General features: G+C 52.3%; 1 protein-coding gene across 6 annotated transcripts; it reads right to left on the bottom strand.

The window, feature by feature from the left end:
• Positions 1-26,765, bottom strand: LOC116333206 (cullin-9). Of its 6 annotated transcripts, none has more exons than XM_039621942.1 (46): positions 26,585-26,723; positions 24,734-24,806; positions 23,960-24,655; positions 21,886-22,040; positions 21,182-21,787; positions 20,576-20,717; positions 20,314-20,504; positions 19,735-19,921; positions 19,438-19,650; positions 19,169-19,361; positions 18,763-18,964; positions 18,496-18,686; positions 18,225-18,421; positions 17,282-17,430; positions 17,116-17,204; positions 16,807-16,912; positions 16,505-16,732; positions 16,325-16,415; positions 15,654-15,825; positions 15,467-15,572; positions 15,293-15,388; positions 15,047-15,222; positions 14,467-14,600; positions 13,774-13,959; positions 12,609-12,638; positions 9,820-9,959; positions 9,355-9,537; positions 9,113-9,270; positions 8,823-9,021; positions 8,578-8,749; positions 8,341-8,486; positions 8,113-8,239; positions 7,826-8,031; positions 7,490-7,746; positions 5,587-5,704; positions 5,265-5,513; positions 5,032-5,172; positions 4,792-4,956; positions 4,160-4,323; positions 3,874-3,967; positions 2,957-3,031; positions 2,537-2,647; positions 2,324-2,441; positions 2,110-2,243; positions 1,378-1,469; positions 1-1,292 (listed from the first exon to the last, which is right to left on the bottom strand). In XM_039621942.1, coding segments are annotated over exons 2-46 (7,809 nt in total). In that variant the 5' UTR covers positions 24,735-24,806; positions 26,585-26,723; the 3' UTR covers positions 1-1,069. The 6 variants fall into 6 exon arrangements, with proteins under 6 accessions (XP_039477876.1, XP_039477878.1, XP_039477877.1 ...); XM_039621944.1 differs by having other exon boundaries at positions 24,739-24,806; XM_039621943.1 differs by lacking the exon at positions 26,585-26,723 and adding an exon at positions 25,335-25,994.

The following is a 26,765-nucleotide window of genomic DNA, read 5'->3' as shown; positions in this document are numbered from 1 at the left end:
TTGGCATGTAATCTAATTACATTTGAAAGTAACTGAAGCGTAGCAGAAAAAGCTTTTATTTAGTTTTGCCGGCTGAAGTCGCTTGACTCCAACAAAGAAACCAGAAAAGTATCTCAGAACATCAATAATATGAATATAAGATCTCTCAAAATTACAGCAAAACTGGAGCTCAGGAGACATCCCAGAATCCTGCAGGGCAGGAAGTCGTCCAATAGCGTCAAACAGAGCAGGGGACAGTCTTTGCTTAGCAAATGAGAAGCGATCGCTCGCTTATTGCAGTGATACATTAGAAACCGGTTCTGCTCGACCCATCAGCATCAATTTTTTTCAGATGAGTAGAAACCACAGACTCTCAGAACGCGTAAAAACCTCCAAATACGGAGACAGGAAGTGAGTTTCTTCACTCGCTGACAAAGGCAACGTCCGTCAGACGCAGAACCGAAGGCAGAACGTGATGAGGAGGACGAGCGAGAGTCGGACCGGCAGTCCAACTCCGGATCGCCGTCCCGTTTCTCACCTTTACTCTTCAGGAAAACAAACATATGATTCAGGCGCGGAAGCAGGACCGAGGCCGGCCAGAAAACAAACCAAAATCAGAGCCAGAAGCTCCAATCAGAATTCGTAAAAATATCATGTGAACTTTATTTTTCTGACAGGAAGGAGAAAAAGGAAAACCAGCGTGAACTGGTTTAAACTGGTTTAAGTCAGCACAAGTTAAACTGGGGTTAACCGATTTAAAACAAAGACCTTTGAACTAATCCAAACGGGCGCGTTCTAGTTTTAAAGAGCAAACAAACAGGAAGTGGTCACATTAGGAAGCAGTAATCTTTTTCTAAACTCAGAGCTCGTTCCTGATTTTGACCCTCGCCTGCTTCCGTACTCTGAATGCAAACACAGGAAGTGAGATACAGAAGTGAGAAAGCGGGTGCAGCTGTGTTCGGGATAAAGGAGGACGTCTGTCCCATCGCCCTCGCAGACGTCCTGAGGTGGCGTTGGATGGCGGTGCAGAGGGCGCGGGGTCACAGCGGCACCTGGGTCGCCCTCAGGCTCTTAAACCCGACTCGCCGAGTCAGTCGAAGGGGCTGAAGTCCCTCTCCAGGTTCTCGGACTCGTCATCGTCGGAGAAGAAGTCGTCCTCGTCGATGTCGTCCTCGTCGTAGTCCTCGTGCCACTCTGGGACGTACTCTTCATCGTACTCGTCGTCATCGTCCTCTGCTTCGTCGCCGCCCTCTTCCCCTGTGTAGTTGTTGTTGTCCGAGTCTCCGGAATCGGACGCCCGGTCCGACTTGGACCTGCGTGAGAGAGAACGTGTCAGTGTGTGCACATGCTCAGTACGCACCTTCAACCTTGCTTTATGTTGTAGGAGGCGTTACTCACACTTTGTTGGTGTCGGCGTGCTTGGACAGGTTGGAGGCCTGAGTGGACTCTGGTTCCTGGCTGCCCTTGGATTGGTATCCGACCCGGAAGTCCTGGAGACAGAAACAGGAAGCAGTGCAACGATGACATCACAGAGCATCCCATCTCATTTTGGCAGGAGGTCAGAGCAGCATCCTCTGAAAAAACAGCTAAAGAAGCTTATTTTGATAGGTTATATCGTTGACTGAGGCTGCTGACTAATGTGGTCATGACACGACAGCGCGTGGAGGCGGAGCTCGGCGTCACATCTCTGACATGGTCTATGGGCCTCATGGTTTATGGGCCGTGTATTTTCTCAGAGTGGTGAACGTGTCCACCTCAGAAATAAACTTCAGAGTGAAGCGACTTTAGCCTGCGCCGTTCCTCACACATAAACGCTGCCGCAGGAAGCGTCAACAAATCTGCAGCACCAAACACGCCGAGCCACCGCCGTGGCGAGATCTTTTTAAAGCGTTGGATTTAATGTCAAAGACTGAAAACGTGCAGAGCTAACTTTTTACAGCGTGCATGATTTTCACGGCGCCCCCTGCAGGTTCATCTAAGCCTGTCAGAGGAATCAGCTCCATGATGCGGGCTGAGGCGCGTTCCCAGTTCTGTCATCAGAGCCGTGACGCTCGTCGGCTCACCAGCTCATTTTCACAGTTTCCTCTCAGGTCGGTCTCATGTAGACCAAACCAGTTCTGGAGCAGGTACCTGGGTGGAGTGCTGGAGGATGGCAAGCAGGCGCTCTTGGATGCGGCGGATCAGCTCGAGTCCAGTGTTCAGGTGTTCGGGTTTCAGCAGCCGCACGCACGAGGCCAGGTCGGTGCACTGCAGCAGAGTCTCCTCTGAGGAGAGAAAACCAGCAGACACACCAGTCAGACCAGTTGACACGGGCCTGATGAGGATCAGAGGATCAGAGCCTCACCCAGCAGGATCTGCAGAGCGTTGGTGTGCAAGTCCAGAGCCTCGGTCTGCTGCTCCATCACGTCCATCTTCTCCGTCTCCTGGTTGTAGTAGCTGTACACGCAGGAGTAGGCCAGCACCTGCAGACAGAGTGGAGGGCACGGTGAGCACACGCTCCGACATCAGCGGGAGCGGCTGAGGAGGAGGAGGAGGAGGACGACGACGACGAGGATACCTTCCGAGCCTGAGCGAGGACTTTACAGGCGTCGATGACGAAGGTCAGAGACTTCATCTGCAGAGCCTCATTGATGGACGACACCTTGTTCTCCAGGTTGATGGCAAAGTCCTGCAGACACACACACACACACACACACACACACACACACCATCCAGTCTGTCAGCTACTTCACTGTGTGATTAAATAAAGCGGCAGCCTGTAGTTATCCACAGTATTTTCAGAACCCTGACCCCTGAGCTGGAGACCGAGGGTTGAACTGGGCCGGCAGTTTCAGCAGATACAGGTGTGGGGTTCATCTGAAGCACCTACATCACCTTGGGTTATTGCATTCACAAATTTATACTTAAGCGCTCTTTGTACTGACTGCACGGCCTGTAGCGGGCCACAGCGGTGCTCTTTGAGGGTCTGCAGTCATACCTTGGCCTGATGGTGGAAGGTGCATCTCTCGTTGTAATCCTGGAACTTCTTCTCCTGCCGCGCCGCTTTACTCACCTGCAGACAGATAACACCTTTAATGCCAGCAGCTCACCACAGCTGTCCGTAAGGAACACACAATGTTCACACTGGGCGTTTCTCAATATGCGTACTTGTGCGTACTTGCGTTCTCGTGTACTCGTGATACGTCATCAGTTGGAGACCAAGTACTGTTCCAATTCGAAGTACGCATCAAGCTGAGAACGCGAAAACGTCCCGGATGTGTTCTCGCTCCGCCCGTTTTATCGAGCATGCATCGGTGTGGACTTGGTACAGCTAAATAGCGGACTCCCGGCACATTGGTTTCACCCCCCCCTTCCCCTCCCCCTCCCGCTCGCGGTCTTCTCTCTACTCAGGTTAAAGAAACTCCAGCAGCTGTCTATAGTATTGAGTGTCCACTAGAATAGAAATAAAAGCGTTCTAACATCTCACCTGCTTGTTTTTATTAAGGTATGTACACGTATGTACATGTACACTATTTTTATTAATAGAGGTTTCACTACTGAGGTTAAAAATGATATATAAGTCACTTAGATCACTTCTAAATGTTAATGTTTGGTTTATTTCAGTGTTTTATTTGTTCCTGAGTAAACCGGTTTGGCTGTGATTACAGTTAAGCTTCATAACATGTTACTCAGTTAAATTAGGAGGGGACGGCAGTAAAACTCCGGACCTGTGACATCATCACGTACGCTGGTGTTCCAATTGTACATATCGCGAGTCCGTGCTCGCGTTCTCGGCGGGTACGTACTCACCGAGAACGCGAGCACGTACTCGCGTACTTGAGAATTGAGAAACGGCCACTGTTTGCTGTTCTGATTGGCTGACTTGTGTAGTCACATGACAACATGTGGACCCACCATGGCAGAGCAGTTGTAGTAATCTTTGTGTGTTGGTTTCCATGGTTTCAGGCAGCGCCAGCAGAAGCCATGGTTACATTTGGCACAGGTCATACTGAGGAGAGAGGTCATCGACATCACCGTTACCAGAAAGTCTGAGTCTCTGTCTGTCTGTCTGTCTGTCTGTCTGTCTGTCTGTCTGTCTGTCTGTCTGTCTGTCTGTCTGTCTGTCTGTCTGTCTGTCTGTCTGTCTGTCTGTCTGTCTGTCTGTCTGTGTGTGTGTGTGTGTGTGTGTGTGTGTTCATACTGCAGGCAGCCTTCGTTCTTCTCGATCTGAGCCTGGCAGCTCGGGCAGCGTTTGGAGATGAGCTTGGCGAGGTGTTTGCTCTGAGCCTCCATGCTCATCCCTTCATAGTAACCACCGTCGTCCATCCACTGGGACATGTGACTGCAGCTCGCTGGGTAGTGTGCCTGCAGCAGGGGTGGGGGGAGCGGCCGCATGTTTACACACCTGGCCTTTAAACAGTTTAACGCAGCAGCGGTCACCTGAAACCCAGGTGCTGCGACTCCAACACACAGACTGTATACAGAAGATGGACATGCACCCACTGGTTTCTGTGCTTTGTTTGGCGCAATGAGCGAAAAGGTCACCTGACTATGGAGTTGCTCACTCATTGGCTAATGGGATTTGACTGACAAAGCTTCCGCTAACGAGGATGCTTTGCATAATCCTCATGTTTTATTCAGTCAGGCCTGGAAGGGCCAGATCAGGTGACCAGGAGACTTTAGCCAATCAGACTTAAGGGGAGTCGCCACCTGCTTGACACTAGGCAGAATGCAGGTTTAGGCCATCTTTTTATACAGTCTGTGGTAAAACAAGGTTCCCACGGGAACTACAGCTTCACCTATAAACTGAAAGCATGTAAGGTGACCTCTGACCTCAGGGAAGTTGCAGCTGAAGCAGGAGGACCAGCAGCACTTTGAGCAGGTGGCCATGCTGCCCGTGTTCTCCTTGCAGAGGATCTGATCACAGCCCTGAGGGTTGGTGCACCACGTCAGGTTGGAGCAGCACTCCACGTAGCCTCTGAGCAGGGCGTTCTCATACTGCGGAGGAGGAGGAGGAGCTTAACACCCATAGACGGGACAGGCGAACCTGAAGGTGGTCAGATGGTGTGTTACCTTGGCGATGGTGTCCTTGTCAGTGAGGATGCTGAGGAAGAACTGGGAGGTGGGCTGAGCCTGGCAGTCTGTGATTGGACAGTTGCAGTTCATGATCAGGTTCTGCTCGATCCTCGCCGTCAGGTACTCCTGCCAGCACGACTGCACGACACACACACACACACACACACACACACAGAGTCAGACTCGTGCCACGCCCACAGCAAGCATCAAGAACTCAGAGCGGCGCTGACCCTGCAGCAGTAGTGCATGCAGCTCAGCGAAGGCACCGGCTCCATGCCGCAGCTCCACGGGCTCAGGCACACTGGGCAGGTGGAGGTGGGGCTTGGTGGCGTCTGAGGGTTCAGGAACTTGAGTCCAGCGGCCACGATGATGGCGTCAGGGTCGTCGGTGTACCGCTGCACCAGCAGGTCCACGTTCCACTTACAGTGAATGAGGAGGTGCTCGGCCCGGTCCAGGTCCAGACTCAGCGTCCCCGCAACCTGAGAGGACAGACAGGTCACCTAACGCACCTGAAGGGGTGGAGACTACCCCCCCGTGAACCCCTGACCTCACCTGCTGAACAGTCCTCTGCATCAGCTGACGAACTTCATCCTGCGTCATCGTGCGACCCATCGAGAAAAGAACGGCGTCAAGAACACCATCCTCAAACCGCCGCGGCACAGGCACCAGACTGCAACACACACACACACACCTGAAACACTCACACACTGCAGGACGACTCTTTGATAATCAATGAATACGATTATTTTTTAGTTAATGTATCAGCTTAAGACTCTCCAAACTGGTGCTTTTCCTTTGAAAACTCACCTGGTTTAATACAGGTAACACTGACTCAGTGCCCCCTCCTGTGGCACACAGTGGTATTGCACCTTGCTCACGTCGGTGTTTAACATTCAATCTTAGTTCAGGTTTTATTTCACGGTGAAGAAAAGAAAACTGGGAGTCATGTCGTTGAATGACTAACAAACGTCAAAACCAAAACGCCTCCAGCTCCAGACCATTTAACAGATGACACTGAGCACAGCGCCCCCTGCAGACCAGTCTGTCAAATTTACACTCTGTTTAAAGTAAACACTTCCTCCTCAGGCCCCACGTGCAGGAATCCTCCAAAGTAAAGGCGTTTATGAAGGTTTATGTTCTTTTAAAAGTCTTCGTCTCTGATGGATCCTTTGTAAAGAGTACGACTGTTTGTGTAACCTGTGCTGGGACAGGAGTGTGTGTCTTCACTGACTGCACTGCAGTGTGTGTAATACCTGTATTCAGCATGTGCGCTCCTCACACTCAATATTATTCAGTTTCTGGTCCTGACACGTTTTGTCTCACTGTTATCGCCCTCACCGAGTCTGATAGTTGTCTTCGTCAGCACGAGGAACGTGGAAATGACCCACGGACTGACAGCAGCAGTGTCTGTCCATCGTTTCATTCTGCCGCTGCTCTCATTCGCAGCGCTGTCAACCGTACGGGCCAAACCCGAACACGTGCAGCTGATGAACAGCTGAAATCAGCTGCTGCAGGAGAGCAGCTCAGGTCCCCATAACCTCACAGTTTAACGTGGATGTGAAGCGCTACACGCAAAGCCTCATTTACCCCTCGGACCCCCGCCCTCAGACACTGATGCAGGTGCAACTCTTTCTGTGAACCTGGGTTTAAGAAATAACAGCTTCAAGATAAAGCTTGAAAAACAAGTTTGACATCATAATGTACCAACCACACGACGTCACGCTCCGACCTGACAGAAGATGGCGCTACGCCTGTTTTTAAACCCAGGTTCACAGCCAGTGTTACAGCTCTGAGAGAGTCTGAGGGCGGGGCTCTGTCAGCCTGCGTGTAGCGTTTCACGTCCTCTTTAATCCAACGATGACTTCTACGAACAGAGACGAGCTCTGAAGAATCACTGCAGCTCAGTTTGATCCTCATCAGTTTATTTGTCAAAGGTTTGCTCGTTAATCAGCATTTTAAATCAGAACAAAAAATTTGTTTAAACTTCTTTCTTCTTCTCTTTAAAGTCGAGTTCGGCTTCAGTGTGATCTGAACAGAGGTCAAAGGTCAAACAATATTTACAACATTGTGTCTCTGATCCGTTTCAGCAGCTTGGTTTCACAGACGTCCGATTTCTGATTGATCGGCCGATCAATCGCAGATAAACTTCGAGCCGATCAAAATCAATCGAGATAAATTTACAACCCATTCGAGTCTGTGGCCTCGTTTGAGGCTGGCAGACCGCCGCAGGTCCCTTTTCTGCGGCTGCATTCCTACTGGATGATAATAAAGAGGAAGTGCTATAAAAAAAATAAAAGCTGACGTGAACGAATAAAGTCAAAGAAGAAGAAATGAGAATTCTTCTGGTTCAGAAATGACGTCTGTAAAACAAAGTGCTCTCCTGGCTAAGGAGGGCGGGGCTTAGCTGAGACTGACAGACTGAACCCATGTGTCAAGTCAGAGGTCGCGGTCACACCTGATGTCGGCCCGGCTGTCGGAGGCGGTGTCCTTCCTAATGTCGGCCCGGCTGAAGGAGAACTGGGCCTGGCCCTTCTGCGGCGTGGACGGGTCCTCGGGGACAAACTCCACAATGTGCGGGTTCTCGTCGTTGCGGCGGATGCAGCCCTTGCTGATGACGTGCATGATGCAGGACAGGACGTCGCTGGTGCTGCAGCTGAAGCGGCCTGAGCCCGGAGAGCGCGATGCCTCCTGCTTCTGACACGAGTCCAGCACCTGAAAGAGAGCGGCACAGGTCAGAGCCTCAACACACCACTGCGGGCTTTTATTTTGAAGGAGGCAGGCAACCTCTGACCTTGAAGACGAGGTTGTCGATATGCATCTCCTTCTCCTGCTTCATGATGTGGACGATCAGGCAGTAGATGTAGTTCCTCTTCCTCTCCAGCGTGCCTGCCGCGTCCTCGTCCACGTTCAGATACGTCTGTTTGGGCAGCAGCCACACGGACGCCGGCACGCCCTCCTGGCTGCGAGACGCCACCTGCTCGTTCAGCCGCAGCACACCTGATGTAAAGAGATGCAAAGTCAGAGAAGACTGACAGCGGTGCTGACACACGCCGTGTGCGTTTGTGAGGCGGGTCTGACCTCGGGCGGGGTTGTCCGGGTGGCTGCAGGACAGTGGCCCGCCCTCGCCGATGAGTGGCAGCAGAGCGTGCAGCAGCACGGTGGCGGAGAGGCCGCTTGCCTGCAGCAGGGCGTCAACTCGAACCTCCTGCAGACGCACAGAAACACAAACGTCACATGCACATCAAACTACGGACTCGTTCCTCCAACGCCACAAACACGGTGGGCAGTGAGACCACGAGGAGCTACCTGCTGGCTGTTGAACTGCAGCAGCACGAACATCTGCAGCGTAGAGACGTGCAGCGTCCAGTCGCCGAACTGCAGCTCGGCGTGCCCGAGCCACGTCCACTGCAGCCGCCGAGGCTTGGAGTGGCTCAGACCGTATATGGACTGACCTGCAGACAGGAAGTGACATCGGTCAGTGAGCTTGAGGTAATACTGATTGCTGTTGGAAATAGGGGTGCCGGTGTGGGTGGAGGCGCTCACTGTGGGTGTAGAACTGGGTGAACTGGTTCAGGTAGGAGCAGAGCTCCGGGGGGAGGTGCTTCGCCGGCGCATCCAGGTAGCAGAGCGAAGAGACGGCCCAGCAGCGCGGCGACAGAACCAGGACCTGGACCTCCGCCTCCTCCTCTGACTCTGCCCACTCCTCCTCCATCACCTGCAGAAACAAGGACACAGAATGAGACCCTGCAGGCAGTGATGGGTACTTGGGGGCAGGGCAGACATGTGACCTGGTCGTGCTCCTGCAGGCTGCGGTCCAGCTGCTGCAGCCGGTACAGGTGGAACTCCTGCTGCACCTCGGACGACTCGCTCAGGTTCTTCAGCATCTGCTGCGGGAAGCGGCTCGGGAAGCAACTGCCGATCTGCTCCGCCACGGCGTGCTCCAGCCACACGTTCCCCTGAGCCAGCAGCCGGTCGCCCAGGTAGTACCTGCACAGAGCGAGAGGCAGTGATCGTTAGAGATGCGCAGCGGGACGCGCAGCGGGACGCGCAGCGCAATGCGGCGCAAGTGTGACTGCACCTGTAGAAGTGCTCAAAGGTGCTGGCGAGCTCCAGGCCTGACAGGAAGAGCATTGGCTCCAGAAACTGCTGCAGCCGCTCCAGAGTCTCCACGCAGCCGGATGCCATGCCGCTCGCCTGGATCATCTGATCGATGTACTGAGCGAAGCGCTCGCTCACCTGCGTGCAGCAAACACAACAACGTCACACCGTGCACCGAGAACACAAGAGCTTGGATGGACGCACAGCGGGGCCGGCACTCACGTGCATAGCTCTGAGGATGGAGAGCTGCAGAAGGGCAGCGGAGAAGCCATGCCGCAGGGCGAGGATGAAGGCGGTCTGCTGGCCGAACAGCTCCTCCATGGCGTTCTTCAGCCGAAGGTAGAGCTGCCGATATCGCTCCACGAAGTCCGGCAGAGTGCAGCTCGCCTCCAGGAACTTCTTCACCTGAGGGGGAGGAGTCACGTTTAGCTCATTAGCATCGAGGGCCGGCGTCCTGCAGGTTTTAGATGTGTCCTTGATCCAACACAGCTGATTCAAATGGCTAAATGACCTCCTCAACATGTCTTGAAGTTCTCCCGAGGCCTGGGAATGAACTAATCATTTGATCCAGGTGTGTTGACCCAGGGTGAGATCTAAAACCTGCAGGACACCGGCCCTCAAGGCCTGGAGTTGGGGACCCCTGATCTAAACCCTCAAACAGGAAACGACGCTGAACAGCTGACTCACCTGGCGTTGTACAACCCCCTGCCAACAGAGGGCGATGCCTGCGATGCTGCTGCTGCTCTTTACTTTAGGTTTGGCTGAGGACGAGGAGGAGGAGGTGGAGGTGGCTGCGGAGGAGTCTTTGTTCTTCCCTTCTTTACCATCTGCAAGAAGAAGACATTTCACTCATCGAGTTTGGGGAGCTAATGCTCGCCGGCGATGAGTGACAGGGAGGTGAGATGAGAGCGCGGCAGCCACAAACGAAAAGTGAAGCCGAGCGTCGGTCCTTCTTTTCCCGCTGAAAAGAAACCGCGTCAGGGACTGAGATGGGAACAGGAAGTAAACAAAGAGCGGCCCAAACTGAAGGAAAACAAGATGGAGGACGGGCTCGTCTGAAGGAAGCCGAATGTTTCAGTTGGTTCAGATGAGGACAAGGAAGGTTGCCAGGCACCGCCTGCTGGAGGCATTTCAAACAAAAACGGGTGCTTTTGGGCTGCCTGTCAGACTCCTCCCCCAGCATCAGCAGCTACAAACATCATGTTTCAGCAGCCAGCAGGGGGCGACACCAGCTTCCTGCCCTCATGTGGACGCATGAAATGTCAAAGCGTAAAAACCAAACTAATAGGGTCCGACTGCAGCACCTTCGTCCTCTCAAGCACGTTTTATCGCCTCTCCTGGTGAGGAGGGGTACGGCACCAAGACAGAGCGCCTCGCCAACGTTTAAACACCGAAAGATTGACTTTAAATATGACTCACAAACGCACCACAAACAACAAGCTTCGTCTCCTCTCGGTACGTTCTGATCTGACGGACGCCCAAACAGGAACAGGCGGTTGTTCAATGCTGCGTCTCTTTCATGTTTCCTTTGTTTTACAAGGCTGAACACCAGACGTGTAAATTCAATGCAAATATTTCGTGTGTATATTTTATCTATTCATTACACAGCTGTTCACACCGAACGCATCATTGTGCACAACGAATCTGTGACATTTATTTTTCAGATCAAGGTTGATGTTTCAGATACGTATAAACACATCTGACCAATCAGATCTCAGCATTTGGTAACATCGTGCTGTTGCTCAAAACGCACGCCGAAGACAAACTGTGAAACCGACCCGTTTTACCTCAGACGCTCACCTACACCTGCTCAGTGTCACTCTGGTGCCAACAGGAGCTCAAACTGCTGACATCCTGAACGTCTTAAAACCATCGTTAAAAGCATCATGAACAAAACTGTTCATGATGCGAAAACTGTGAAACCATCCAGCTTCAGGAGCTGCAGGATCAAACCAGGAACTCCTCACTGCTGCTGCCTTCTCGTGAGAGCTGCATGGACCCAGAATCTGTTTCTTCCTTTTCTGGTTGACAGCCTCGAGGTTCCTGACAGTCATGCTGAAGTCATATGCTTGTCTTTAAGCTCCGCCCCATCATCAGCTCTGTGTGATGTTTGAGTGCAGACGATTGTAACCCACCTAAAATTTGCCTCATGAAAATGAACTGCTGTTCCCAACGAACGTCAGTAGGTAGCACTATCAGATTGTTTAGTACTTGTGAACTTGAGTTGATATAGAGAAGGAGAACAACGCTAAGGCTACTTATGCTGGTCGGAGCTACTCACCGAGAGTTTTTCTTTAATCCTTGTTTAAAAAAAAGTTACGTGTGAAGACACAAATTGGATTTTACTCTTCCGCTTGTTGGGAAACGCGAACACTTTGTTGATGCCGATGTTCCCCGTTTTTGTGATTTCTGTTCATTTCGGGTTGTTTTTTTTTGTTGGAGTCTAAAATTGTGAGAGCAAGGCCAGTAAATTCACCTGCAGCTGGGGATCCTGGGGATTCAGGATCCCCAGCTGCGACGCAGGAAGGTTCCCAGTCTACTTAGAAGTGACAACTGCGTTACTTATTGACAGATAAGCTTATGAGATCTCAAAACAATACACTACCCGGGTAGTACTACTAACATTAACACTATACACACACACACACACACTTCACACACTTCACACACCTGAACTGAAAAGACTGAAAAGAACTCTGAACTTTGGACTATGAAACTGAATACATGGACTGACAAATATGGATTATTGGAACTGTTACTGTTTTTTGGTTTTGTTTTGAATAAATGTTGACCGTTCTTTTAGCTGTGTGTCATTCGCTCCTTAGTTGATTCCTAGAGAACATAAGCCCAAGATCCTAACTTTCTCTACATTCTGTAGTGGTATCGTGTGTTACACAGACAATGATAACTAAAAGGATGACACGAGATCACCGTTTTTATGGAGACTGAAATCTTTTTAAACTTTCCCCATGAACAACCTGCGACAGCGTCCCCGTGGCCTTAATGGCGGGCCGTCACCCTCAGAAGGTGTCAGGTTGAGTCTGCGTTTCCTTTTGTTTAGGATGAAATACGACGGTGTTACGGTCCAACTTGGAGACTGCGGACGAGCTTGCATTTTGTTTTTGTTTCAACGGCAGGAAGAAAAGTGAAAAGCTCCTGAGATCGGGCCGACTCATCCCGACCCTGACGTGCACTTTGACCCCTCGGACGTTCAAGCCCAGCTGTTTTTTTTGGAGTCACAGGTGAGTGTGAAGCACGGCTGACATTGAGCAGCCATCATCGCCCTCACTGTGAGGTCACTTAAACTGTCCTCACAGTCACCGTGACAACGCCAGACTCTGACACGATCACAGATCTGAGACTGCGGCCGAGGTCAGATAAGAACGCTCGACCTGTTTGGCTCAGAGAGGAGGAGGGAGGAGGAGCGCAGCCGGACCCTGGAACAAACGAGGCCTCTGAACTTTGCTCTTACTTACTCTTCAGCTCTTTGCTTCTGTTGAGACCTTCTGGAGACAAAATAAACTACTGTAAGTTATTAACATCCACAAAGGGTCAAAGGTCAGCTTTCAAACACACATCAGCTGTGTCTCAAAACGTAGGCCGCATCCTCCTCAGGACCCGGCCTTCGCGGTCTACGTGGGCCGGGTCCTTTGAAGACCGAGAAGGTCGGAAGTGAGCGGCTGTGAAATGGGACGGTCTAGCCTTCAGATCTGCATCACCGCTGTGTCTGTGGAGTTTAAACTCGGCTGTCTGCTCCTTGCTATCTAAAATATAACAGGACACCAGCTTGATGCTATCGAGCTGGTGGGTAACAGACGTCTCTGAAAACGTCGGAGCACTTTTGCAAATATGTGATGTCTTGAGCAGCAAACTGAGCAGATATTTGAAGTTTACACAGCTACATTCTCACCTGAAAATACGTTAAAAGTTTATTTTGTGACCCAGAAAGATTAATAAGAGTAATATTAAACCCAAGTAGCTGCCGCCATTGTTGGGAACTGGAATTTGCTGGGCTGCGCTATTCAATTCAATTTCATTTATATAGCGCCAAATCACAACAACAGTCGCCTTAGGGCGCTTTATATTGTACAGTAGATCGCACAATAATACATACAGAGAAAAACCCAACAATCGTATGACCCCCTATGAGCAAGCACTTTGGCGACAGTGGGAAGGAAAAACTCCCTTTTAACAGGAAGAAACCTCCGGCAGAACCAGGCTCAGGGAGGGGCGGGGCCATCTGCTGTGACCAGTTGGTCCATATCCCCTATGAATTCTGGGATATGGTGGGCCACGAAGGGCACACCCGACCCATCCTTCAAATTTGGGGAAATGAAGGACGCATTGGTTGGCCGCATTTGAAGGAGTCAACGAATTGGGACAGCCTTCGTCGCCTGGCTTTGACATAATCGGCCTACAAATGCGGCCTCGGAAGAATGCAGCCTACGTTTTGGGACACAGCAATTGTTCCTGAAACAGAACTTCCTGTTTGTGTCATCAAAGATCCTCTGACCCCGACCACCACTGACACCTAAAGACAAACTAATGCACTTTAACCCAAGGATCACACAAACCCAACAGGAAGTCAGAAAAACACGAGGAAACTATCACAATAAAAGCCATGAACAAGCTCCGACTCACTGGATTTGACGGGCGGTTTGAGCTCCTCGCCGTCCACTCGGCTCGTGTCCACGTGGACCAGCAGGTGCGTGAGCCGCCTCACTCGGGAGTTAAAGATGGTGGCCCGACTCTTACAGCGGCGAGGCGCCTCCGAGTTATCCAGATACTCACTGAGCAACCAGGACAGAGGGCTGCACGCCGAGGATTCTGGGAACACACAGACATCGGGCCGAGAGACGGTCCGCTTTAACGAGGTCATAAAGTAAACACATTAGAATTCAATAATTAACAATCTAATCAACGAGGACGACCTGCAGCTTCAACGGGAGAGGAAACAATCTTTCTACAGACATGAATCCAAACGCTTTGATCAAATCAACAAACACAAAAAACTAACCTCAAAATCTCCGACACACATAATACAGTGAGACAGTGTGAACAATTACACACAGACACACAAAAACCACAAAAGATATATTCATGCAGAAGCTTTTGCGTGTCTGTACGTGTCTGTACGTGTCTGTGCGTGTCTGTGCCTGTCTGTCTGTGCGTGCGTGCCTGTCTGTGCGTGCGTGCGTGCGTGCCTGTGCGTGCGTGCCTGTCTGTGCGTGCGTGCCTGTCTGTGCGTGCGTGCGTGCGTGCCTGTCTGTGTGTGCGTGCCTGTCTGTCTGTGCGTGCCTGTCTGTCTGTCTGTGCGTGCCTGTCTGTCTGTACCTGACAGTGTGATGCTGTGAACGATGGGGGTGATCAGAGCCTCCCAGCAGGTTCGACCTAGAGCTTCGGCAGCCTCGGCGTCCGGCAGGAAACGATCGGCGAACATCTGCTCGTGTCTTAGAGCGCTGTTCAATCTAACCACACACACACACACACACACACACACACACACACACAGACACACACCAGTTTTTCCAGATAGTTGTACTTGATTAGATGCAGTACTAGAGTATTTACTAATACTGTAACAGTTTTTTTAGTGAGTATTTGTACTGCAGCCGTTCACCCTCATGACTGAAATGCCGTTAGAGCGGCTTGGCGAATTTCTCGTGGTCATGCAGACACGCTCACAGCGAGCTGGGCCGTCATTGGACACGCCCACAGTCTGAGTACACATGAACGCATGTAAAACTTTGGGCTCTAACATTTCCTGCAGGCTTTTGCGTCCATTACAGAAAACATCGTCTTTGCTTTCTGACACACGCTGTACTTTACAGTACTGTCAAGTCATTTTAATAGTATTTCCTGCACTACTTGTACGTGCTAGAGAGTGGCAGTACTCTGTATGCAGTATTCATACTTGTTGAAGAGCTGCAACAACTGCGTCTTGTCCTCCATCACCTCCTGACACCAGGTGTGGGCCTTGGTGCTGTAGAACAGGTAGGTCCGGCAGCACAGCTGCTCCTTGAACACGGGCCAGAACGTGGGCTTTGGACCCAGAACCTCGAAGCCGTGGACGCGGGTGTCTATGCCGCCCTGTGACAGAGAGGGAGGGGTCAGTGAGAGGACGGGAAGCTGAAGGAAGCTGACGTGAACTCGGTCTGACCTGCTGGCACCGCTTGACCCTGATCTGGACGATGGGCCAAAACCGGGTCATGTTCTCCAGCAGAACCACGCGGCTGGCCGATGGCGGCACGTTCACCTGTGGAGACGCAGACGGGACAGGTAAGGGAATGCTTGGAGCAAGCACAGCACAAATCGTATGGAGACTCGCACTCACCGTGTTGAGTTCCGTGTTGATGTTGGTGGGCTCGTCTCCCCCCAGGACCAGAATCCGGGCCGGCATGTAGCTCGAGTCCTCGCTGGCCACCAGGATGGCGAGTTGCCTGAGCGGAGACACAGACGGTGAGGTGTCAGCGTTACCCGAGAGGCGGGAGCAGACGGCGAGGAGCCGGGGCCCCGCCTACCTGATGATGACGCCTCTGTGCATGAAGATGTTGATGAAGTGCGAGCCGGTGCAGCCGTTGGACTCCCAGTAGGTTTTCGGGTTCTTGTCGGTCAGCTTGTTTGCTCGATGGTGATTGGACGACACCTCCACCTTCTCCCAGCATTTGTCCTCCTTCAGCTCCACGCTGGACCCTGAATGCAGCACAGACAGTTAGAAGCACACCTCCCCGAGAGCGCCAACAGCCCCTCCCACTGCAGATTTAAGGTAGAAAACCACCACCGGAATGCAGCGTGAAGCGGCTCTGCTCACGGAGCTCAGCGAGCTGTGAAACCAGAGCGACGGCGATTATCAACAGTGTTTATTATCAACAGCCTTTGAGGAAACACACCACCTGATGCCATCCTCCACCTGTGACACTCAGGGCTGGATTTAAATCTGCACCAACAATAACACAGACTGTACATAAAAGATGGACATCTGTTCTCCAACCATCGGCGAACACGGAAGGGGCGGCTCTGACCATCACACTGCATGCTCATTGGTTACTGAGACGTCAGTCATGAGCGAACTAAGCTATTCTGACAGAGCCCGTTTTGCACGGCGGCGAGTGGCTGCCACGCCTAACACTCGACCAGGATTGGGCGTTCACTGTTCTTTTGTTTTGCAGTGAAACGTCAGGATTTAACCAACCTTGGCACAGATTCCTGAGAAACACGTCGAAGAAGGGAATGTTGATTGGCTGGTGGCTGCGGCGGTGCTCCTCGATCTGCCCCAGCACCATCTGACAGGAAACAGGAAGTTGTTTCTTTACGTTTGCTTTCAACCGAGCGAGGGTCGTCTCCAGGTGACAGAAGCCCCACCCCCGTGTACCTGGATGCATCCTGCGAGGACGCTGGTGGTCATCTTCTTGTAGAGGCTGGCGTACTTCTCGCAGTCGGTGATCAGGTCTCGAAGCTCGGTGACCAGCAGCAGGTTGGTGCTGTGCTTGTCCAGCGCCTTCACCAGCGCCTCCTTGGTCCCCAGGCGGCACATGACCACGGCATAGTCTTTGTTCAGAGACGCCAGCCGATACAGGAAGCGGATGAAGAGCTGCACCACCTGCGGGAGGAAGCGGGAGGTTAGCAGATGTCGGCTGCTTTACCTGTGAGCGTGCTCCGAGCGCGCTCGCTGACCTCTCTGTCGTTGATGAAGGCCGTCATGGAGGACAGGCAGGGCTCGATGCTCTCGTGCCACGGCAGCATGTCCTCCTGGTAGTTGTCCAGGAACTTGTTCAGGATCCTGCGGGAGCGTAAAGAGCCAATCAGACAAGAGCATCCTCATCAATATTAAACATATTACATCCACTCAGGAAGAACCTGCACAACATGACTGAGCTATAAACATGTGGACGGGGTGGGAGTGCACACCCAGCACCTGTTGCACCTGAACACAGCATTTTGATCAATCATCATCAAGGTGAGCAGGGTCAGAGGTCAGCATACCTGAGGATGGACAGCTGGGCGGCCCGATCGCCTCGGTGCTGCTCCATCAGACGGACCAGGTCCTGGTAGGTGTCCCGACTGTGAGTCACCTGCACAAAGACAAGACCCGGGGTTAGGAAACATATCTGCGGCGTGTGCACATGTGCTCAAGCGTGCGTCACATCACCTGGCTGCGCTCCTCCTCCAGCTGTGAGGCGTCGTCACACAGCAGCTGCTCCAGCGTCTGGATCACCTCCTTGGTGGCCGTCATCTCCTTCAGACTGACGACCAGCATCTGCAGCTCTGTGTCCTTGAAGTCGAGCTGCTCGCAGCTCTCTGAGCGCACAGGTTGACGAGCACGAGTTAAAATTAGGGCTGTTCGATATAACGATATATATCGGATGACGATAGAAAAACGTCTATCGTTTCATTTTACGCTATCGTTTGTTTCGTGGTGTCGCAAAATAAACTGTTTACGGCAATATTTTTTCATCATTTTGATGGTCACTGTAGTGGCTATATTAATTTCCTAAAGTTCTCTCTTTCTCTTATATTTAATATAACCACACTACAGATGGACAAGCGCTTGTTTTTATGCGTTGTCGTTAGCAACAACGACGGTAAAACCACCTCGTGTCCGCTTGTTTATTTTCCACATAAACCTTTCACAATAAAGCTCAAGATCCTGTTGAGACTTTTCAAAATAAACTGAATCACGTGAAAGATGCAGAGTATTTACGGATGATAAGCAAAAAGAGCCGTCAGGTGCTAAAAATAAACCTTAGACTCAAACGTTAGAAGAGGCTTTTCCCGCAGCACGCTGTGTAATAAATACTCACAAAGAAAATGGCGGCCGTTACAACCTATGTCTAAAAATGTATCGTTTCATGCATCAGTTAAAACACTCGACTCCAGGTACGCGACGCCCAGCTGGAAACACTTCACGCAAGTCGAGCTGCCCGACATTCACAGAATTTACAGAAAATTTTACGTTTTTGTGATTTATATCGTTATCGGACGATAGATGTCTTAATATCGGGATATGAGATTTTGGTCATATCGCACAGCCCTAGTTAAAATTAGCACAAATCTGAATGGACTTTGGCAAGAGTGATCCAAAGCGTGCGTACCTTTGCTCTCAAGCTTGTGCACCATGGAGATGTGGTTGAGTGCGATGATGGCGAGCATGGTCTCGGCGCGGGACAGACTCAGACACTTCTTCAGGACGGCGGTGACGTCGCAGGCGACCAGCTGCTCCGCGAGGCTCTTGTGGTTGGAGATGAGCATGATGATGACGAGCAGCCCGTTCCTCACCGACGGCACGCAGCTGCACAGAGGAGGGCGTATCAGCACGGCGAGCACACGGCGTTAACCGTACTCGCCGCCCCAAAGGTCACTCACCCTTTTGTGTTCAGCATGAGGTCGATGGCGGCTGGAATGGCGTCCAGCAGGCCTCTGGAGCCCTCGGGCGTGGCCGAGCCGATGCTGGCAAAGATCTCCAGCATCATCTGGGTGCCGGACTCGGAGAGCGGCGGGCTGCTGCCTACGCTGCGCAGGTCGTGTTTGCTGGCGCCTGTGATGACCTTCAGAGTCTGAGAGGTGGAGGAGCCAGTCAGGAATCATTTCACGGCAAAGCGGCAGGTGAGCAATGAACAGAAGTTTTCTCACCGCCAGCGCCAGCTGCTGCACGTGCACCACGCCTGAGAACTCCTGCATGCAGGACAGGATGGCCTTGACCCCGCCCTCGGTGGCGAAGGAGACCCTCCACTCGTACTTGAGCATAAGGAGGTGGGTCAATCGGAGCGTGCTGACGACCACGTCTTTGGAGGCGGAGCCGAGCAGCTCCACCAGAAGCTTCAGCACTTTGTCCCTATGAGAGAAACATGCCGTCACCTTCTACTTCCTGCCAAACACCATCACAACCAGCGCCCGCCAGCGCAGCAGATCAAGGTTTTATGGTAACGCCACAAAGAAATAAGGCAATTTGACCACGTTTGTGACGAGACTCCACTCACATACCGAGGGTGAAGGTTAACATCGGGATGACACAGGAAACCGCTTGGCGGCGTCTCACCGTACGGTCTGGGCTGAGTCGCTCCTCGTGGCGTTCTTCTCCTGCGCCCCCTCCACCAGCCGGGTGAGGAAGAGGACAGCGGCGAGCTGTTGGGCGTGATCTGAGCCCGAACCACCCTTCTTTAGGACGTCCACAACCTCCCCCAGCTTCTCCAGCACTGTCTTCTTGCCCTGCACCCGCGGGTTGTTAAACACTGCAGGAAGAGAGCACAGGTGAGTAACAGCTCGCTCTGATACCTGAAACGAGTCTAGAACAGGCCCCGCCCCCACCTTTCATCTTGTCCTCCAGGTCGTCGGGGTATTTGCTGACGTCCTCTGTGGGCAGCTCGCTCTCCGTCTCCGAGCTGCAGCAGCCCGAATCCACTGGAAGCTCTTTCTTGGCCTTCTTGGAGACGGAGCCCATCGCTGAAGACGAGGAGGTCGAGGCAGACGAGAAGCCCTGCCCTCCTCCGCTACCTCCACCCAGCCCGGACGAGCTTTCAGCTGTAGAGACGCACAAACGAGCACAGTGAGACAAGGGTGTGTCGAGGACACGCCTTACGGGAGGCGTGTTGTTTGTTTTCTCACCCAGCAGCTCTTCGTCCTCCAGGCTGGCTCCGCCTCTCTTCAGGTAATGTTTGGTGAAGGCGTGGGAACACAGCAGGTCGCCAAGGCACGATGACGGCAGTTTCTGCTTCAGGTAGTGCAGCAGCTTCTTGGCCACGTCTCCGGGCACTGACAGGCCAATGAGAGACGAGTCGTCCAGCTCCGCCTCCTAAGGACAGATGTGGTGACAGTCAGGCTGTTCAAACCACAAACCCGGATCATATTTCACCGCTCAACGTAGACAAGCCAGGCGGCCGCCGTCCCGCGCTCAGACTCAGGTTTATTTGTACCATGTGACTGGGAGGTGCACTGACCAGGGCCATGAACCCCTCGCTGCGAAAAACTGTGCAGACTTTGATTTTTATTTTCAGAAGATATTTCAGCTTCTCGTGATCTAATTGGTCCAACAAGCTGCACACGTGCAGCGACTCTTATCAAAGGACATAAGGTGATGTAGCGGCACGCTTACGTCACAGGCGGCTGACGGTCAGATCCTCTCACCGCAATGATCCGCCTCCCCGCGCTCTGACTTTAAACCCAAGAGACGAAGGCGTCTCCTACCTGGTCATCGAGGCTCTGCAGCAGGACGCCGTTGACCTCCTGCTGCTGCTTCGGCTCCAGTTTCTTGATAAAGAAGAGGATCTCCCACCACTCGGCTCTGCTCAGAGTGACCGGCTCCGTGTTCAGACCCTCGGACAGGTAGGGCAGAGAGTAGAGACCGCCCGGAGGCTTCGAGAAGAAGGTCTGGCTCACTGAGAGAAGAAGAGACGTGCTCAGACTGCAGAGGAAAGCAAAGGAACAGCAGACAGCGCTCGGCTCTTACCTGATGAGAGTTTGAGCGTCTCGGTCAGAGAGGAGGCCTTCTCCTGCGTCTCCTTCTCGGCCTGACTGCTGCTGCCGCTGCCCAGAATCTCCACCATGTGCCAGTGGACCCAGTAAGTCCTGGACAGGGAGTTCCAGTACACCTGAACACAGCAGAGAGCAGGTCAGAGGCAGGCTCTGAGTCACGCTGATCTGAGTGCAGTTTCTAACTCATTAAGTTAAGGACTCAAAAATAAGAGCACCAAATGTGGACGCACCTCCGTGTACTCTGAGGGCTTTTATTCTGAAAGTATTCACAGCATGAAGGTAACATGTCACTGTAAATAAAAATCAGCTGACTGTGTGTGTTGGGGGGAGGGGCTAACACTGCTCACAGCTTCGTCCATGTTTCTCCTCCACCAGCTGGCGTTCAGTAGCTACACTCTGATGGTGTTCACTGAGCGCTGGTTACCTGTGCTCGCTACCCTCTGCTGGCGATTTCCTGTAGTGTGCTACAACTTGTGTTTCCATTTAATGTTTGTGCGCTCTACTCTGACAGCCAAATCTTTCTCTACACCTGCATGAAGCCCCACCCCCTACTTCAGCCCACCTATACGGGTTTCCTCACCTGTACGGGTGGCGAGCCGTCGTTGCTATAGCGAAACTCTCCTTCGTCGCCAGCGCTCACCTCCTCGTAGTCCTCCAGCATGCGGACCATCATGCCGCTCTTCAGGTTGTCCTGGACGTACTCCACGTAGGCGGAGCGGCAGGTGAAGTCCGAACGTGTCTTGAAACCATTTGCTTTCTTCTTTGGTGGTGTGGTGGCGGGGGCCGCGCCACCGGAGCTGATGGTTAGAGCAACAGGGGAGGCGCAGAATCGAGGCTGAAAAATGGACCTGAGGACAGGGCGGGAAGCCTCCTCCCCCTGAGCCTCCACGCCAGCCACACCTCCCGTGAGGTGGGCGGAGCCATCAAGCGGTTGGCGGTTACGGTCCCAGCCCATCACTCGGACCAGCTCCGAGATCAGGTTGGCCATGGCCATGGTGAAGTCAAACTCCCGCTGGATGCGGAGCTGCTCCGTCTGGTGAGCGGAGCTGCTGGAGGAAGAGGCGGGAGAAGGGCAGGTGTCCAGCTTTTCAGAGCCTGACTCCGCCCCCGCCGTGTTGAGCTTGTCCATCAGAGACGTGACGCACAGGTAACGCTTCACCAGGGAGAAGAGCAGCTTCCCGGGAATCTGAACACACACAGTCAAACAGGTTTACTGCAGCGGCGCCCCCTGCTGGGCGGGGCGACACAGGCACACCTCTGACAACATAAAGAAACGAGTCTTACCTGCGGCAGGTGAATGCCCTCGAAGGAGATGCCGTGCTCCTCGGACGACGTGGTCTCAGCGAACAGCTCCAGCAGCGTGTAGCGGTTATCGAAGTCCATGTGCTGCTCAATGCCGTCCTGCTGGCTCAGAGACAGCAGCACGTACGCCCGGCTGCCTGCATGCGACACAGCGGGACACGCCCTCAGCACCTGACACCACTCAATAACAGATCAATAATTGGATCAAGGACACATCTAAAACCTGCAGGACACCGGCCCTCGAGGCCTGGAGTTCGACACCTGCCCTTTACACTGTCAGCAGGGGGCGGAGCCAGGAGGGTGGAGGCAGTGTTTAACAAGGACTTAAAACATCTGATCAAATTATTGATTAACTGATTTTTTTCAGACCATGTCAGAGTAAACGCGGCATCACGCTCGACCCGCATTAGCGCTCAAAGCTCTCAGCTCTGAGGTGAAGACGAACGAATGACGCGGAGCTTTACGAGACGTCAAGCAGCTGAACACGGACAGAATAAACCTGAAAGAATCAAAGTTTTAGACACATTCAGATGTGGACCTCTGTTGAAAGCCACCAGAGTCCATTCATAAAAACGCTCATTTTAGCCCGAGTGTGGAGCTGCTGCTGATTGGCTGCCTGCACCGACGAGTGCGTTTCTGGACCGAGCTGTAACGAGCGTGACAGGATGCACACTTTAACAAGGCGGATGTTGACAGAGATAAAACAGTTTCTACATCAAAAAGCTCCAGTGCCTGTTCGGCTTCACGCTGCTGTGATTACCATCAGTAACTGGAACATTACTGAGAAAGAGCATGATCACAACTTATTGATTATTAATCATCAGCACCGTTCTATCAGAGTACTGATCATGTGACAGGCGTTGATGTCACCGACTGTTTCAGAGGGAGCAGTCTATGCCGGGACTCCCTCCTCCACCTCCATCAGTACGGGAGTTCAGAGATTCTCAGAGCGTGAAAACGTGAAACTTTCTTCTTCTGCTCCGATTCCAGCTATGACGTGGAGGAGCAGTGTTGCTTCTCCAAGCAGGAATCAAACTCCTCCATGGCTTTGTGGCATGTAAACATGGCTGCTGTCCCTGCACGCCTGAGGCCCATTTAAAGGTTTGAGTCATCACCCCTCGACGCTCAGGCGGCTTCTCCAAAGTCCAGATCTAAATCTTAAGGCAACCACGATCTCAGCGTCCTAACGTCAGCTTCACGCTTCTGCCTTTGATCATTCTGCTAACCTCGGCCTGCACGCCTCAAACGGCCGACCGCGGTGACACAGCACTCTGAACTTCCTGTACGCGAGGGCTCGCCCTGTTTTTTCTCGAGTCAGCTGAACATTTCTGTTGCCACGGTGACATGATGTCAGGCTATCTGAGGGTTCACGAGCTAAAAACTTTAGTCCACCCGTCATGACCGCCTCTGACTGGACATTCTCCCCGTCGGAAAACGCTTCCTCCCCCGATTCACGATCGTTCTCACACGCTGGCCAATTGCCAACACCTGAACGCTGATGCAGCACTGGAGCACACCGCCGACCGCGCCGAGCTCATGTCGTGTATCAAAGACCAAACCCACTGAAAAACACCCCTCTAATCCTATTGGCCAGCTGGTCAAAGTAGTAGTTTTATATTTTACGCCACATTTTAGAGCGAGTTGGGAGGAGGAGGCGGTGTTGCCTCGGTCTATCAGCTGATGGTACTCAGCACAAACAGGTGTGACGCATAGTGCGCAGATGTCATTACTCTGATCGGTCCTCACGCTTCACTTCCCATTTCATTCATCACTGAAACTCCAGAACGCCGCCGCCACCCACCCAACCCTTAAAACACAACTGACCGGCACACAGGCAGAAGATCCAGTCTGACCTTTTTTAATATTCTGATGATTTTATCTCCCACAGCAGCTCCAGCTGTTAATTCTGTTCAACTACCGCTGAGAATGTAAAAGAATAATGGCGCCTAATCCACCTGAGGACTCTAAAACAAGCCTGCAGTATCATCACAGCCCACCGGGGGGGGAACTAAGCCCTGTATCCGATCACAGCGCGGTTTAAAGATGCGCTGCTTACCTGCGTCGTGTGAGGCGAGCGCACGCAGCATCTTCCCGGCGCTTCGCCTCGTCTGCGTCTCCTTGTTGCACAGCAGCTCCATCAGCAGGTTGAGCGCGCCTGTCTCCTTAAAGACGCCGACGAGCGAGCCGATGCTGGCGTAGGCGCTCAACACGTGGATGGTGTGCATGATGTTGATGGAGAAGTCGCTCTTCTTGGCCATCTGCTTTCGGGCTCGGCACACCAGGTTCTTCACGTCTTCCTTCATGTCCGACAGCTCCACCTCGTCAAAGGTGACGTCGGACGGGAACTCTGTGCCGCTTGAAATGCCCGAGTCGGAAGCCTCGCCGCCACGCTGCTTCTCCTGCTGCAGGGGGCGCTGGGAGTCCGTCTTCCTCTTGCCCAGCAGTGTGGGACAGTTGGCGTACACATCCTCTGTCGACATCCACATCAGGATGTTTTCCGGTTTGGATTCTCCAGACACAGTGCTCACGGACCCGCCCACCCCAGAGCTGACGCCAACCGTCCCGCCCACTTCGCTGGCACCACCTCCAGAGCTGGAGCCATCGTCAATGGCGATGAGGCACCAGCGAATCAGGTATTCCGTCTGGCCATCGTGGGTGCGCCGCTGTCGAATCAGCTCCTCGGGATACGCCTGCAGCTTCGGGCCGAGCTGGACCAGCAGGTTCCCATTGCGGCGTTCGCCAACCATGGTCACTGATGGGAGGAGCCAGAAAAGGAGAAGTGGTCATTCAAAGAGAAGAAGTGCGCTTATTTATGTTTCAGTAAACTTACTTTACCAAAAATGGGACTGGACTTTGAGGAAAGTGGCAACCGATGATCTCCAAACCAAACTCCAGTCAGAAATCTGCAGATTTTAGAATCGTTATTCTTTCGGTTCCTCTCTTTAAAACAATTACTCTGACTGAACATGTGTGTGAAGGAGGAGAACTTCTGAAGTGAAAGTGAAAGAGTAAAACATGCAGACCCAAAGAGAAATACTTCAAATTTTAACTGTACTTTTGTGGCGGGAATAAAGTCATGTAACAGTTTTATTGTATTCGAAAATGATCAAACATTTAACTGGAGTTTGGTGTCAGAGTTAAAGCAGTGTACAACCAGCAGGTCTTCTGTGACTTCTCATATAAACAAACTCTAAAATTAACCAGAATCTGACTGATGTTTCATCAGGAGGCCACAAGAACATGACATCACCTGAAGTATAACTCCGTTTTTGTTGAGAAAGAGAAAAAAAACAGAAAAGCTGATCAACCCAAAGAAAATCGTGAAAATAACTAAAATGACCAGAAACTGAATGGAGCTCTGGCATAACGACAAGTAACACAGACATGTGACTGTAGTGTGATGTCAGCGGTCAAATCTGCACATTTCTTACTGGATTCTGAAGAATATGCAGAAATCAAACTAACTGGACTTCGGTGATGGGGTGAACTCTGCAGATGTGACTGGAGCTGGGTATAGAGAAGATCACTCTAAGATGACCACAACTGCGAGTGGATGCTGGTGTGAAATAAAACAGATGTGACGCTAGTTTGATGTCAGGGCAAAATTTGTGGATTTCTGACAGGAGTTTGGTGGAAGCACAAAGTCGGCTGGTTTCCAGCTGCAGCTGTGTTTCGGCCCTGGGACGATCCCGGTGCGTCTCCCCGCTGTCAGCTGAGCGTGCGCTCTAACGGCTACTAGCTTCAGCGGGCTACGTCTAAAACTTGGGTAAGAAGGAGAGTAATTTCTGGAGTCACCTGTGCTCGCCGCTGCCCTGCCTTTAGCGCAGTGTCATTAATGAAATCAAAGTGACTTTTCATTGCATCAGCTCACTGACAGTCCTGTAGATTCAGGAATTAGTTGGGCCCTTGATTTTTTTTTATTTTTTATTTTTATCTGAACGCAACAAGCTAACATGGCTGCTAAGGCTAGTTCGCTGCCGCAGTTAGTTTCACCTTTAACCGCAAAAATCTGCGCTTTGTACGCACTTTGTCAAAGCTGCGGCACGCTTTGTTGGTTAACATGCCAGCTAACTACCCATCACACCTAACCAGCCAACTTTTACTCATGGTGAGCCATATGGACGGAGCGCTCAAAACGTCACACCAAAGCCCATGTAAAAAAAAAAAAGAAGCTCCATTTAACCTTAAACAGCCCGCTGATCAGACTAACTCACTCTTTTTTGCTCTATAGAATATTCTAGTAAATTCGGCGCCTCCAACTTCCCGTTTTTAAACACAAGTTATAATGAAGTCTACATCCAGTCTTCCGCTCTCTGCATCATCGTCACCTCAGACAAACTTCAGAGGACGAGCCAACAGTTCCTGACTGAGCCCTGGTGGCGATAGCCTGCCATCTGAACCCCAGTATCAGTGTGCCGAAGCGAAGTGTGCCGAAGCGAAGCGAGCCTCCGACAGGCTCGCCACACGTCTCAGACACGGACGGGACTGCGCGTGTTTCTGCTCTCTGCGGAGCGTTTGTTCTGAATTAGCAGTTTTTTGAATGGAGTTTGGTGCGCCGCTCTCAGGGCGGCTCGGGGTGGGCTGTGGATGTGAACGGAGGGCCTCCGGCAGGAAAGCGGCTCCGCGGGCATCCACGGCCCGGACCGGAGGACCAGCCGAGTGTCAGGTAAGTCCGGCTTACCTGCTGCGTCACAGGCCTCCCCCCCGCTCTGAGTGCCCCCCCTGGAGCGCTGTTTTCGCTTCCTTCCTAAGGTTTCGTTTTTCAGCCTGCCGGTGTGGCTCTGCTCGCTCTCAGCCAGAGTTCTGGACTCCTGGATGCGCATTTGCGCACTGTGACAGGAACAGCGTCACTAACGGCCTCT

This window comes from Oreochromis aureus, linkage group 13, assembly GCF_013358895.1.
Source record: "Oreochromis aureus strain Israel breed Guangdong linkage group 13, ZZ_aureus, whole genome shotgun sequence".
NCBI lineage: Eukaryota > Metazoa > Chordata > Actinopteri > Cichliformes > Cichlidae > Oreochromis > Oreochromis aureus.
This window is presented reverse-complemented; position numbering and strand designations above follow the sequence as displayed.